At 34.7% G+C, this 13,713-nt stretch overlaps 1 protein-coding gene across 1 annotated transcript in view; it reads right to left on the reverse strand.

Annotated features, from left to right (window-relative positions):
• The window catches only part of CCDC175 (coiled-coil domain containing 175), a 137,668-nt gene that overhangs the window by 33,336 nt on the left and 90,619 nt on the right, over window positions 1-13,713 (reverse strand). The window contains exons 11-13 of the mRNA XM_051977762.1: window positions 9,632-9,703; window positions 5,107-5,242; window positions 3,438-3,569 (exon numbers count right to left, since the gene is read on the reverse strand). Coding sequence (XP_051833722.1) covers window positions 3,438-3,569; window positions 5,107-5,242; window positions 9,632-9,703 — 340 coding nt within the window. The remainder of the gene's footprint in view (window positions 1-3,437; window positions 3,570-5,106; window positions 5,243-9,631; window positions 9,704-13,713) is intronic.

Raw genomic sequence — 13,713 nt, forward strand, 5'->3', positions numbered from 1 at the left:
TTGTCAATATAAAGTCATGGTAAATACCTGGTTGGGATTTATCTGAAACTTTGGTTAATGGGATTTGTTATTGGAGGTAAAATTTCTTTGGCTTATAGTTAATATGTGGGAATTGTCAGGTTTGATTGCTTATATTGTTAAAGTCATATCCCTACAGTTTTTCCTCCTGTGACTGAGTTCTATAATCAGAGCAATGGTCAGTAGAAATTGTTAATGCAATTCAATTATGTCGTACCTTGCTATTTCCAATTTGGTTATATGTAATCATTATATCCTAAATACGTGGACAAATAAGTATTTAGTCTGGTCATCTATCTGTATTGGATATTGTGTCTGGATATTCAAGTTTTTTTTAAAGGTTTCTAAATAATGAGAGGACAATTAACAGTGGTCTGTGAAACCTAACTGCTATTTTTTTTTTTTTTTTAATTGGGACTACAGCCATTTGCCTGTTCTGTGAAGCAAACTCATCTTTTCACATAGGAATCTGCTGGCTCTTCACATTTTGCAGCAATTTTGTGCATCAAGTCTTTCTATTTCAGACTGTTCTAACATTTATTTGTTAGGTTTTTTTTTTTTGTTGTTGTTGTTGTTCTAGATTTTGGTCAAATTACAGCCATATCTGGGACCTAGATTAGCTTTGATTGTCAGCACCCCACACCACACTCATCCCCCTCTTTGGATTGAGCATCTCTGCCCATCCTTAGCTTGAAGCAGTTTTTGAGGGACCATTGCCCCTGCTCCCAGTGTACTTTGGACTGATATAGGGGAATTTGGGAATGGCTGAAGAATGACTATTAAACCCTGACTGGGTCAGCTATTACTGTGTGTTTAAGATTTGGGATGGAAATTGTTAAAATTGGTAACTATTGCTGTTATGTTTGAGGGATTTTTAGGAAACCCTATTGTACTAATCTGTTATATACAGGAATTTTGATTTACTCTTGGGATTTATATGTGGGGTGGTTATTTGATAATTCCTTTCCATGAGAAAAAAAAGGGAGGAAGAGATAGGAAATTGGGGAAATTGGTGGATTTTTCTCAAAATAACTGAAAGAATGTGAACCCTTAGTTCCTATTCACTTTGCTTTAGGCACTTCTGCCCTACCCCTTATCTCACTAATTCAGATTGACTTGGAAATCCTTCAAACAATACTTTTCATTTTTGTTCCTTGCTGAAATTTACTGGACTATGATTTGCTGGTTGTGTTTTAACTTTGAAATCCCTTATTCTGTTGGAATTGCCCTGAAAGACTTAGTTTTGGGGATTATTTATTTTTTTTAGAAACAACCAGAAATCTGGCACCTGTCTTGGGATTGGCAGTCTCTCTGATCTGTTTCTTCACTTCTGAACTCCTGTTCCTTAATTAGTATTTCAGCATTCTCAAAGGACCTTTCAATTTGGTATCAGATCAGTGAAAGTTCGGGGTTTGATGGTCTAACTGCATACTCTGACACTCTGCTCAGAAATCTGGATCCTTTCTGTTTCCTAGTAGCAGTCCTGTCTATTCTTCTTGGCGGGGACAGGTGGAGATATTACAAGCCTCATGCTTCTCCTTTGGAGCAGGTTGCCCCTCTGAATGGGCAGCATGACTGTTTTGAGCCCTGCTGCTCTATAAGCAAGACTAAATTAAATGCACAAATGAATGCAGACTACCTAACTCACAGTGAACTGTCCATCTCAAACTGGATTCTCTGGCTGAGATGCTCCAGAACTGCAGAGGACCTGATTAACTCTGGGGTTATCAGGGAGAGACTTGTCCTTGCCATAAGTCCTTGCATTTTTCTAGTTTTATTTTGGTTTCACATAGGATTGGTCAAAATTACAGTACTAAGACCTTTCAGGTATCTAGAGGAAGGCAATTCAATGATTTGAATATTGAGAAGAGAGAGAGTGTGGAATGTTGTGCCACTGTTCCCTTTTATTGTCTTGACTCAGTTTCTCTAAAAGTTCATGACTCGGTTTCCCTAAATTGTCCTGCCTCAGTTTCCCTGAATTGTTCTGCCTCAGTTCCAAATTGTTCTGCTCAATCCTGCAACATTACCCCTCCTTCCTAATCATAATGATCCAGATAAGGAGAAAGACCTTCTATCTTAAACATCATCGGAATGTCCTGTGCCTCCTCCCACACTGTCAGAACTGGACTGATAGTCTGTTCCTGCTCTCACTGCTCTGACTCTGCCCCATCTCAGTCTAGCTGAGCCATCTGCATATATATTGTCATTGAGAACTCACATTGGTGGCTGGATGCTTTGGACATCAGCGCTGGGGGTAGCATGGCCCCAGCACAATCTCTTCCTTTCAAATAAAATAATAAAAACTCTCTTATCTCTCTTGCCTCAGTTTCTTCAGCATTGCACTTCCTACCTTATTTCCTTCCTCCTTCTTTCCCTCCCCCTTTCTTCTTTTATTTCTTTCATTTCAGTTTCAGTGTTCTAGATTAAAGTCTAGTCTTGAGAATCTTGGGAGGTGGGTGGGGCTCTGAAACCCTTTCAGAGGGTCAACAAATTAAAAATTAAGTCTTAATTTCTAATATTGTAACTAGCTAAAAATATAACCCACATAAAAAGTTATTGGACAGATATTCAATAATTTTTAATAATATAAAGATACTGAAAACAAAAGCTTGAGAACCACTGTTCCAGATCAGTGATGTCAAGGTTAAATAGAAATGAGGATTATCAAACTCTATATTAAGCATCCCCAAGGGTCACATGTTGACTTAGAAAGCAAACATTACATTACCTATATTCTATTGTAGTTTTATTTATTTTGGTCAATATGTTCCCATCATATTTTAATCTCTTTAGTTGCAGAGAGGAATTGAGCTTTGAGTTTGACATCTGTGATCCAGACAATCAATAAAACAATAAATCAATCTTTAATTTATAGTTTTTTGCCAATTTCAAATTCTTTTTAGAACATACAATTTTCCATGCAAAAAGTAGGTGACTGACAAAATATAAAGTCAAGTTGAAATCAATAAAAAATAAGTCATTTATTGTTATGGGCATGGTAGAAAACAACTTTCTGATGAATTTGAAAGATTATTAAATATATTGAATTGAGGAATACTGAGTGATCTCAATATCTGTGTCAAGATGTCTAGCAAGAGAAACATTTTAAGGCTGAGTTTTTCTTTATTGAATAATATTCTTTTTTATAATTATTCACAAGTTAATTCAGTGGAATCTTATATATACTGTATCCCTCTGTCAGTTATATGATTTGTGAAGATTAGGACCACTATACAATGTTATTTGAAAAAAACCTGATTTCTTTTCAAATTTTAATCAAAAATATTGACTGAAGTTTTATAGGGAGGAAAAAGTGGGCGTGTGAGTTGGTAATTGTTGACATCTTTTTGAACATTTGATAAATATAACATTAGAAGGATATGCTTCAAGTTTTTTTTTTTATTTAAAAAAACATTTACCTCAATTGCTTTTAATTCCTTGGTGACACCATGCTCAATTTGTGAAAATATTTCCTCTTCTTCTTTTACTGCTTCATTAAGTCGTTCTATCTGTTCTTCTTGTTTAAGGATTGCTGCATCACAGGAAATACCCTGTTTATTGAAGAAAAATAAAGAGCTCTAACTCTCCCCAGTGATCAGGCTGGCACTTTCTAAAAGTCACACAAATTTATTTCCTGGAATGAACTTCATCTTTCTATTATCAATAAAGCATTTATTAAGTACTCTGTTAAGGGCTAAAGAGAAAAAGACAAATCTGGGCTTCTTTCAAATAAAATATTATTTTCTCTGGGCTCATTGACTAGCCTCTGTAGTTCCCTATTCAGAAAAGGAATTCAGAAAGGTATATAAAGAATTAAAAGGTAAGTTGGAGGTTTTAAGGGCTTTAAATACAAAAAAAAGGAGATCATATTTGATCCTACAGTGAATAGGGAAGTCTTGGAGTACACTGGAGTACACTGAGTACACTGACATGGTTTAACATATGTTTCAGTATCATCTCATCAGTGTGTTATGTGAAAGGAGATTGGAAAAGGGAGAGACTTGAAGAAAGGCAAACAATTAGGAAATTATTGCACAGTCCTAGTGACAAGTCATAATGACAATCTATCTCAGTGTGATGGTCCTGTGGCGAGAAGTCATAATGACAATCTATCTCAGGGTGGTGGGCCTGTGAATGGAGAGAAGGGGATAAGTGTGAGACATGTCATAATAATGATGTCACCATTGCCTAATGACTGATTGACAATATAAAGCCATACTTGAAATTAGAAAAAAAATTATTCAATAAATATTTAACATTTGACTCTCTGGAGCCAGTAGGAGCTGGCTCCAAACAGCCCATAGATAGAACTGAAGATGAAGCTATCAAAAATATTTAAGTGAATATGAATTAAGGTAATGTGAGGAGTCAGAATTGTGAACCTGGGAAAATGAAAGGATAATGTTACTTTCCTTTTTAAAAAGGGTATTCAGAAAATAGTATTTGTCTACACTGAACCTATCATCTGCATTATACAAAATAGTAAGTTTTGACACAGAGTAAGTAACTTAATCTGTTTCCCTAAGTTTTCCTCATATCTGTAGGATGAGGGTAATAATAACAATAATAATAATACCATATACTTCCCACAGCTGTTATAAGGATAAAATAAGGTGATTTGTAAAGCATTTTGTAAATCTTAGTGTTTATATTTATATTATAATGTGTGTGCTCCATATAAATGCTAACTACTAATATCTATTATTATTGCTATAGAATAGGCTTTTGGGACCATATAGAGAATACAGATAAATCAGTTTCCTTCTTAAAGACATTTTTCTTTGGAGATTGCCCTTGCTGAAAACCCCAAATAATTTTCCAATCAATTGTTTCAAAGATATGTGAACATACAACTATATTCTTTAGCGGAATTCTTTATCCTTTGGTAAATTTCCATTGCAGAGATACAGTAAACAGATAGTTTTCTTAAAAAAGTAAAATTATCTACTCACAAGTATGAGATTGAGTAATAAAAAAGTTTTGAAAATACAATAAATATATTATCATTTGTTTAACTGGTCAATAAGGATTTTTTTTAAAGAATATCTGATTTTCCTAAAATTTCCATTTTTTAAAAAGTTCCCCCACCTCTTCATATATTTCACCTCGCTTCTGTGCAATATATTCAACTCTTTGAATGAGTTCTTCGATGTCCTCACTTTCTGTTTTTCTCCAGCGCTCATGCTCTTTTTGAAAATTGATTACTTTCCACTGATTCTTAATACTAAGAGTGAACACATACAAAATGATGATTAAATGGACACTTTTACTTTAAAACAAATAAAAGCAAAGCAAGAAGATAATTCCTTAATGAGTCTTGAAACATTACAATTCTACAAAAACAACTTGTGGTGCTGGTTTCTACTTTTACTGACACAATACATTTCAGAAAATAACAGTTATCAAAGAAGATAGTATAAGATGCTGAGAAGAAAAAAATTCTCCAAATTCTTATCTAATTTTTATGCTAATTTGTGATGTGGAAGGGATACAGTTGTATATAGTGGAGATATACATTATATCTTCCTTTGATTTTTTTTTTTTAGATTGTGTTGTGTGGTCTGAGGTCCATCTTAGTTAGATTACAAGTTAACTTGTAATGAAGTTCTAATTTGATGTGGAAACTTACTAGTTGTCTTGCTGAGCAGCCCTTCTTCCCGCTTTTGACCAGGGCATTGTTTTTCCCTGCCTGTGAATTGTGATAATCTATCCTGTTTCTTGGCATAATGCTATTATCATTGAGATGGCCAAGACCGGACTGGCCTTCACTTACCCTGCACCTGGAGATGAATCTCATCACTTTGCAGATATGGACAGAGATATCTATGACAAACTTTACAAATTCTCCCCATGCAAATCATCATTCAGTGGATCAGTCATTACTGGTCCAAAGAACCAATCTGAAGCCTTTTCAAGCCAGAATTTCATTAGTCCAAGAATCTCATTGGAAATTTATTTTATAAAAATCTATTGAATCAATTAGAGATCTCAGATGGGCACTATCCTTTGTCTCTTTTTAGATAGTTAAAATGGAGATTTATGCAGACCTGGTCACATAAAGATGAGTTTGTAGCCATTTTTTTTTTTTTTTTTTTTTTTTTTAGGGACAGCAAAGGACTGGGTGAAATTCCTAAAAGAGAGGGATTTGATAGACTGGATCTAGGCTGTTCTGCCACTGGTTTTCATGCCTTATGATCAGCCCACAACAAGAATAATTAGAACCTATCTTTTGAGTAGAACTCTATTCAAACAGCATCAGGCTTCACCCAGAGAGACCAAGTGGTAAGATTTGAGTGAGAGGTCACTAGTCTGGCAAATATGGATGTCCATACAAATAGGCTATCTAGGGATGGCAGGCAGAGAGCTTACCACCTTGTTTTGTGACCAGTGTGACAATTTCAGGAGTGTGGTTCCTGAAATATGTTAATAAAGAGACGATTGATTGACATATAATGGGACTACTAGTAAAAATGTAAGGTAACATAAATACACAGGGCAGTAAGGATGCTCCAGTTGTGCTTAACTCTAAGACATCTCTTAAAGCTTCACCCCACTTGAATATAAAGGGCTTCTGGATATTGTCAGCTGGATTATTATTATAGCAGGAGACCCCTAAAGGGTCCACTGGGGAACTCCAGTTTCTCTAGGAATTTGTGAAATAGACAGCTAAGAGAAGGAACGTTTTTGAGTTCTGGAAGCTGGAATATATATAGGAGCTACCATAATCTCTTTGCTGGCTGTTGTTGGCAGGGTCAAATGGAAATCTCTGAAGTTACCCAAATCATATCATAAAGTTAAAATCAAATGAAACAAGTTCTTTGAGAGGTCAAAGTTACTTCCTCCTTAATGATGGAGAGGAAGGAGTCCAGAGTACTTTGCCACATCACATCCCCTTATAAAAAGCATGTGTAATTAGTGAGGAAGATGATGTCTGGTGATTTATAATAGGCTATAAGGATCTGAACAAAATTCTTATGTCTATCACTGTGGTTCCTCCTTACCTAGTCAATGTGATGGACTATGTTATTTTGTCCCCAGGTGAATTGTCAGAGGTTTATTGGTCTCACCAATGACATTTTTATCTTTCGGTGTCTGAGAATAGTCAGAAGCACTTTACTATCACATGGAATATTCAGTCCAACATATACCATTTTGCCACATTCTGATGGGCAGAGAAATGAAAAAGATCCCATTCCTGAGGATATTGATATTTACCATTGATAGCATGAGATTTATTGTATTAGATGACATCATAGTGGCAGAGATTCTTGTAATATTCTTTAAAATATAATATTCTCTGGGAGCAGGTTTCTTGGATGGCGTCTGGAGACAGCCTTCATTTCAGATTCAGTAATCACCCCAAATGCAGCCAGGAGTTAAAATCCAAATCCTTTATTGTCTCCTTCAAAATCTTCTCTCCTTCACTTGGGACTCAAGCTAGTTTTTCTCAGAGGCCTTCTGTAGTCTTGGTTCTGAGAGCTTAAGCTGCCTTCTCTGGCTTGTGAATCTCCTCAACTAAATCTTGGCTGAAGCTCAGAGCTTCTAGTGGGCTTCTGTTCTAATGGGCTTGTGGTCTAGTGGGCTTGTCCTTTAGTGGGTTTGTCCTCCTGGCCCTGAAAACTTCTTCCTTATATGCTGCACACTGAGTACATACCTATCATAATATCATTAGGAAACCATTATTTGTTGTAGGATTAAATCAATCCTAAACTAGATTTAACCACTGTCTCTTCATTTCCACTTAGCACCTTGTTTCAAGTTCTGGCCCATAACATCTTCTTGTAGGATCAGATCAATCATACTGAGTCATGCTAAATTAGATAATTATTGTCTCTGTCAACTCCACTGTCTTAGCACTTTGTAAAAATCCTAACAGATTCTAGAGTAGATAGTGGCCCAGATGAGAAGCAAAAGATGAGAGGGAGAACTATCCTATGAAATCCCAAAGTCTGCTCAGTCAAGTCTTAGGGAACTTCTCTGCACTCTCCATTGGGTAATGAATGAATAAAAAAGTGTTTTTCACACTTACTATGTACAAATCACTTTACTATGCACTGGGGATATAAATAGAAAGTAAAACAATAATTGCCTTTAAAGGAGCTCATGTCAAAATAGATAGACTTATTTAATACATATAGAGACAACTCAAATGATTCTGGATGTAACCCAAAATAATTGAGTTATGTTCACCAGCACAGCAAGTATTGATAGTAGATATCAACAACCACTTAGAAGACCCTTGCAGGTAATAAGAAAGCTTTCCCAATGATTTTAAACAATGGATCCTCTCTTTGCCATTGTGAATTGGTTGTACAAACAATTTTATTTGACAGAAAAAAATGCCACCAAACCTTTTTTTTTGCAACAAATTGTTTCCCATCCATTTATGATAATTTGATGTTTTTTTAGGGAGAGATAAAGCAAATAATTCTGATCAATGACCCTTTGATTATAAACATCAGCTGAAATACAATAGAGAGATATGTATCCTCACCAAAGATATTCTATATGATACTCTTTTGTGAGAGGTTTCTTTTTTGCCTTTCTATTCTCTCTTAAAAAACAGTATTTTATTTTTCCAAATACATGCAAAGATAGTTATCAACACTCATCTTTGCAAAACCTTGTATTCCAAATTTTTCTCCCTTCCCCTCCCTTCCCTCTAAGACACTGAGGAATTCTAAATAGGTTAAACATGTCTTACTCTTCTACTCTCAATCAAAACCTCTCCTTCATGCCAAATATTCCTAATTGTTCTACTAGATAATCTTAATGGCTTTCTTTTCAGTTCCCTCAACATAGTAGCTGTTTTATTCTATTCACATCCTAGGTTTTCAATATTTCTTAAAATATAACTATTGAATTAAACAAAATATTCTAATTGTGATCTGCTTGCATTAGGGTCCAAGAAAAATGTCAAAAGCCTTTATTCAATTTTCAACAATTAAGATTAAGATGACAATTAGCATTTTTAGTCACCAGATCATAATATAAATGCATATTGAATTTACTGATCTTTTTCATGAGAACTTTTGTCATTATGGCTTTCTTATCTTGCACTTGTACAATTCTTTTTAAATGTTGTAGGACTTTACATTTACCCCCAATTAAATTTCATCTTCTTAGAGTTGGTATTCTATTGAGATCTTTTTGAATTCCAATTCTGACAACAAATGGTTTAACTAAATCTTCTAGCTTTGTGTTATCTTCAAATTTGAGAAGCATGTCACTTATGATTTCATATAAGTCATTGAGAAAAAGTTGAAGAGCATTAAAGAATGATCTCTAAATTTTTTCACTATGGCTACTGACATTCACATGTTAATATAATTTTCTTGATGTTATAGAAATATTCCATAAATGTACATGTTTTAATTAAGTACTTCTTAATATTCTTTATTTAATCACTTTACATCTGACAATCCTAGTTCTTTTACATGGAGACAAAAAAGTTTAAAGGTAAACAGAATTTCATTTTGTAAAGTTGGTCATTTTGAACTATAATAATCAATAAGTGATTCTGTTATCTTCTCTGGAGTTATACAAATTGCTGTGTCCTTATCAAATATTTCTAACTTACATTTTACAAAATGAATTTTAAAAATAAACTTACCTTTTTTTGCTTTCTGTCATCCAATTTCCTTTCAGAAATGCTATTTGTTTACGATAGGAATCTATTGCTGTTCTGAAATAAAATGTAATATTTTAAAATTTAATAATGTATATTGATTTTATGCACAGTACAAAATATTTGACTCTGAAGAAATTTTATTTTGTTTATATCCCCAGTGCATAGTAAAGTGATTTGTACATAGTAAGTGTGAAAAACACTTTTTTATTCATTCATTACCCAATGGACTAATCAATCAATCAATCAGAATCAAGATGGTGGAGTGAAGGAGAGGACTCACTTGAGTTCTCTCCCAAATCTCTCCAAATATCTTTAAATGGTGACTCTAAACAAATTTTAAAGCACCAGAACCCACAAAAAGATGAAGTGGAACAATTTTCTAGCTGACAGCTTGGAAGGTTGATAGGCTCTGAAGCCATTGTGTCAGCACAGCACAGGCCCCAGTAAATCAGGAGCAGGATGTGGGTCCTCTAAATTGGTGGCAGTAGAAATGATGTCCAGAACTCTCAGCTCACAAAGGCCAATGACAACTCAGCAGGAAAGATTTGGTGTACTAGGATGTGAGAAGGGGCCCAGCCCAGGATTGGACTTTGGGAGTCACTGAATCAACAGTGGCAGCAACACTGTGGTAGGAGCAGTGTCAGTGATAGACAGCAATGGTTCCAGAGATCTCCACAGGTAGCGGGGCCAGACAACTGATCAGAGGGAGATAGTATGGGCCTCTTTGCAGGCCTTTGTTATTTTGCCCATACTTTCATCTGGGTAACTGTGTTGGTTTATAGTACAGGTCCCTAGAAGGATCTCTGAAAACAGCTGCACAAAACCCTTGAAGCATGGAACACTGCATCCTTCACCCTGGAAACAGAACCTTACTTTACCAAACATTTTAAAACCAAGCAATAGGTTGGGGAAATGAGCAAAAAACAGAAAAAGATTGTGATCATAAAAAGCTACTATGGTAACAAGGAAGACCAAAATACATACTCAGAAGATGGTAACAAAGTCAAAACTCCTACATCCAACATCTCCAAGAAAAATAAGAATTTGTCTCAGGTCATGGAGGAGCTCAAAAAGAATTTTGAAAATAAAGTAAGAGAGATAGAAGAAAAGTTAGGAAGAGAAACAAGAAAGCTCACTGAGGAAAATAATTCCTTAAATATTAGAACTGAGCAAATGGAAACTAATGATTTTATGAGAAATGAAAATAAAAGAAAAGAAAATCAAAAGAATGAAAAAACCCAGTTGGAATGAGAACGTCAAAACTTCAAAAACAAGTAAAGAATTTGTTGACAACTTAATACAGTGATAACAATAACATTTTATATTTAACATCTGATTTTTTGAACTGGATGTTCCTAAGCATATCAAATAAAGTATGTTTAGAATAAAACTCATTATCATTTTCTTAAAAAACCATCTCTCTCTTAACCTGTTTCTAGTCATTTAAGTCCTCAACATTGGGGTCATCTTTGTTGTTACCACTCTCACTCATGCCACATAATTATTTGGTTGCCAAGTCTTCTTAATTCTACCTCTAATAAAATCTCACATTTATTTTCTCTAACCACAACTATCCTAAGGTCCTTATTATTTATGCTATACCTCTTTTGTTCATTTTTGTTTTCAGTTGTGTCTGACTTTTTGGGACTCAATCTGGGGTTTTCTCCGCAAAGACTCTGGAGTGGCTTGCTATTTTCTTCTCCAGCTCATTTTATAGACAAGAAAATTGAGACAAACAGGGTTAAGTCATTTGCCTGGCTTCCCATAGCTTGTAAGTTAGGAAGATATATTCCTAACTTCAGGCCCAGTCCTTTATCTATTGTAATGCCCTGTAATAATCTTATGATTGATCTCTCTGAGTTAAATCTCTCTCCCCTCTCCAAACTATTCTCCACAAAGCTGCAAAACATATCCCTAAAATACCTTAAACCCTTTTCAATAAACTCCAGGGACTTTTATTACCTCTGGATAAATATACATTTTTAAAAATCTGGCTTTTGAAGTTCTTCAAAAATTTTTGAGACTTTTAAGGCATAATATAAATAATTTCCCATCACTCATCCTACAGTCCAGATAAAACTGGCCTTCTTGTTTTTTCTTTACAAATTTGGCAATCCAGAGAGGAATTGACTTCCAGGGGCCAAGATGGTGGGATAAGCAATGAATTTCTGTAACCTTTCAATAATCATCTCTAGGCAATCATAAAATAGCACCCTAAGCCAGAATCTGGAGCAGCAGAACCAACAAGGAGATAATAAAGAGAAAACAATCCTTTACTCCGGAAAATTTGAGAGGATCCAAAGGAGAGGTCCATCTTACTCAGGTAAGGGTGGGAAGCAGCAGTCCAAGACAGGATAACACTCCTTCCACCCAAGGAGAAGAACTCAAATTTTTAAAAAGGGAAAAGTTTCTTCCCCTTCTTCTCTCACCAAAAAAGAGAGAGAGAGAGAAATGAGTCAAAAAAGAACAACAACAACAAAAAAAATCTCACCATAGAAAGCTATTATGGTGACAGGGAGGACCTAAACTCAGAAATGAATAATAATGCCCAAACACTTATGAGCAAAATTTTCCCCATAAATTCCAAAAAAGAAAAATGGGAAGTGATTCAAGCCCAGAAAGAACTCATGGAAGAGCTCAAAAAGGAGCTTAAAAATCATATAAAAGAGATAGAAGAAAGATTGGGAAAAGAACTGAATGATGCAAGAGAAATACTTAATTGCTTTAAAAGTAGATGAAGAAGAAATACAAAAATTCAGTGAAGAAAATAACTCCTTAAAGAATACAATTTACCAAATAGAAAAGAAAATACAAAACCTAATCAAAGAATAAAACTTTAAAATTTAAAATTGGACAAGTGGAAGCTAACAACTGTATGAGACATCAAAAATCAAACAGCTTCAAACAAATAAAAAATAGAAGAAAATGAAACATATCTACTAGGAAAATTAATTGAGCTGGAAAATAAATTCAGTAGAGATAATATTAGAATTACCTAAAAACCATAATCAAAGGGAGGACTTGGACACATCTTTAAAGAAATTATGAAGAAAAATTCCTGGAACTAGCGAGTCAAACAGACATTGAAAAAAAATCTACTGATCACCTCAGAAAAGAGACCCCAAAATAAAAACTCCAAGGATCATAATAGCCAAATTCCAGAACTATTAGGTTAAAAAAAATTACAAGTGGCCAAAAAAAACCCCCAATACAAATACTGGATTACACAGGACCTGGCAGAAGCAACCAGAGGTTGTGGAACATGCTATTATGGAAGACATAGGAACTAAAACTCATCCAAAGATGAACTACCTGGTGAAATTAAGCATAATATTTCAAGGGGAAAAAGTCATTTGATGAAATAGAAGGATTTCAAGCTTTCAAAAGTTAAAGAGCAGAAGTAAATAAAAAATTTGACCTCTGATATCAAGACTTAAGAGAATCTGTACATGGGAAAATGATCCTGGTAATTTTAAAAAATTGTATCACCAATCATATAGCTAGAAGAAATACACACAAAGGGTGTGTGTGTATAAGGTAAATTTGAGGGAAAGACAAAAAAAATTGTGATGAGAAAGAGGAGTACACTGGGAATTAAAGTAAGGGAGATGTAGAATGTGATAAATTATTTCACATAAAGAACCACAAAAGACCTTTTACTGTGGAGAAAAAGAGTGGAGCATCATTTGAACCTTATTCTCATTGGTATTGGCTCAAAAAAGGAATAATAAACACAATCAATTGAAAATAGAAATCTGTCTTTTTTGACAGGGAAGTAAGAGGGGAAGAAATTAACTAAAAATGAGGAGTGACTGGTAAAAGGGAGGGCAGATAAGAGGAGGTGGTAGACAGAAGCAAAATACTGGTGGAAAAAAGAAAGAATGAAAAGAGTAAGGATATAAGGGATCCTTATAGGAGGAGGAAGAATAGGACAAAGGGAAATACACAGCTAGTAATCATAACTGTGAATGTAAATCAGATGAACCCTCCCATAAAATAGAAGAGGATAGCAGAGTGGATCAAAAAATAGAATCCTACCATATGTTGTTTATAAGAAACACACT

Source organism: Antechinus flavipes, chromosome 2, assembly GCF_016432865.1.
Source record: "Antechinus flavipes isolate AdamAnt ecotype Samford, QLD, Australia chromosome 2, AdamAnt_v2, whole genome shotgun sequence".
NCBI lineage: Eukaryota > Metazoa > Chordata > Mammalia > Dasyuromorphia > Dasyuridae > Antechinus > Antechinus flavipes.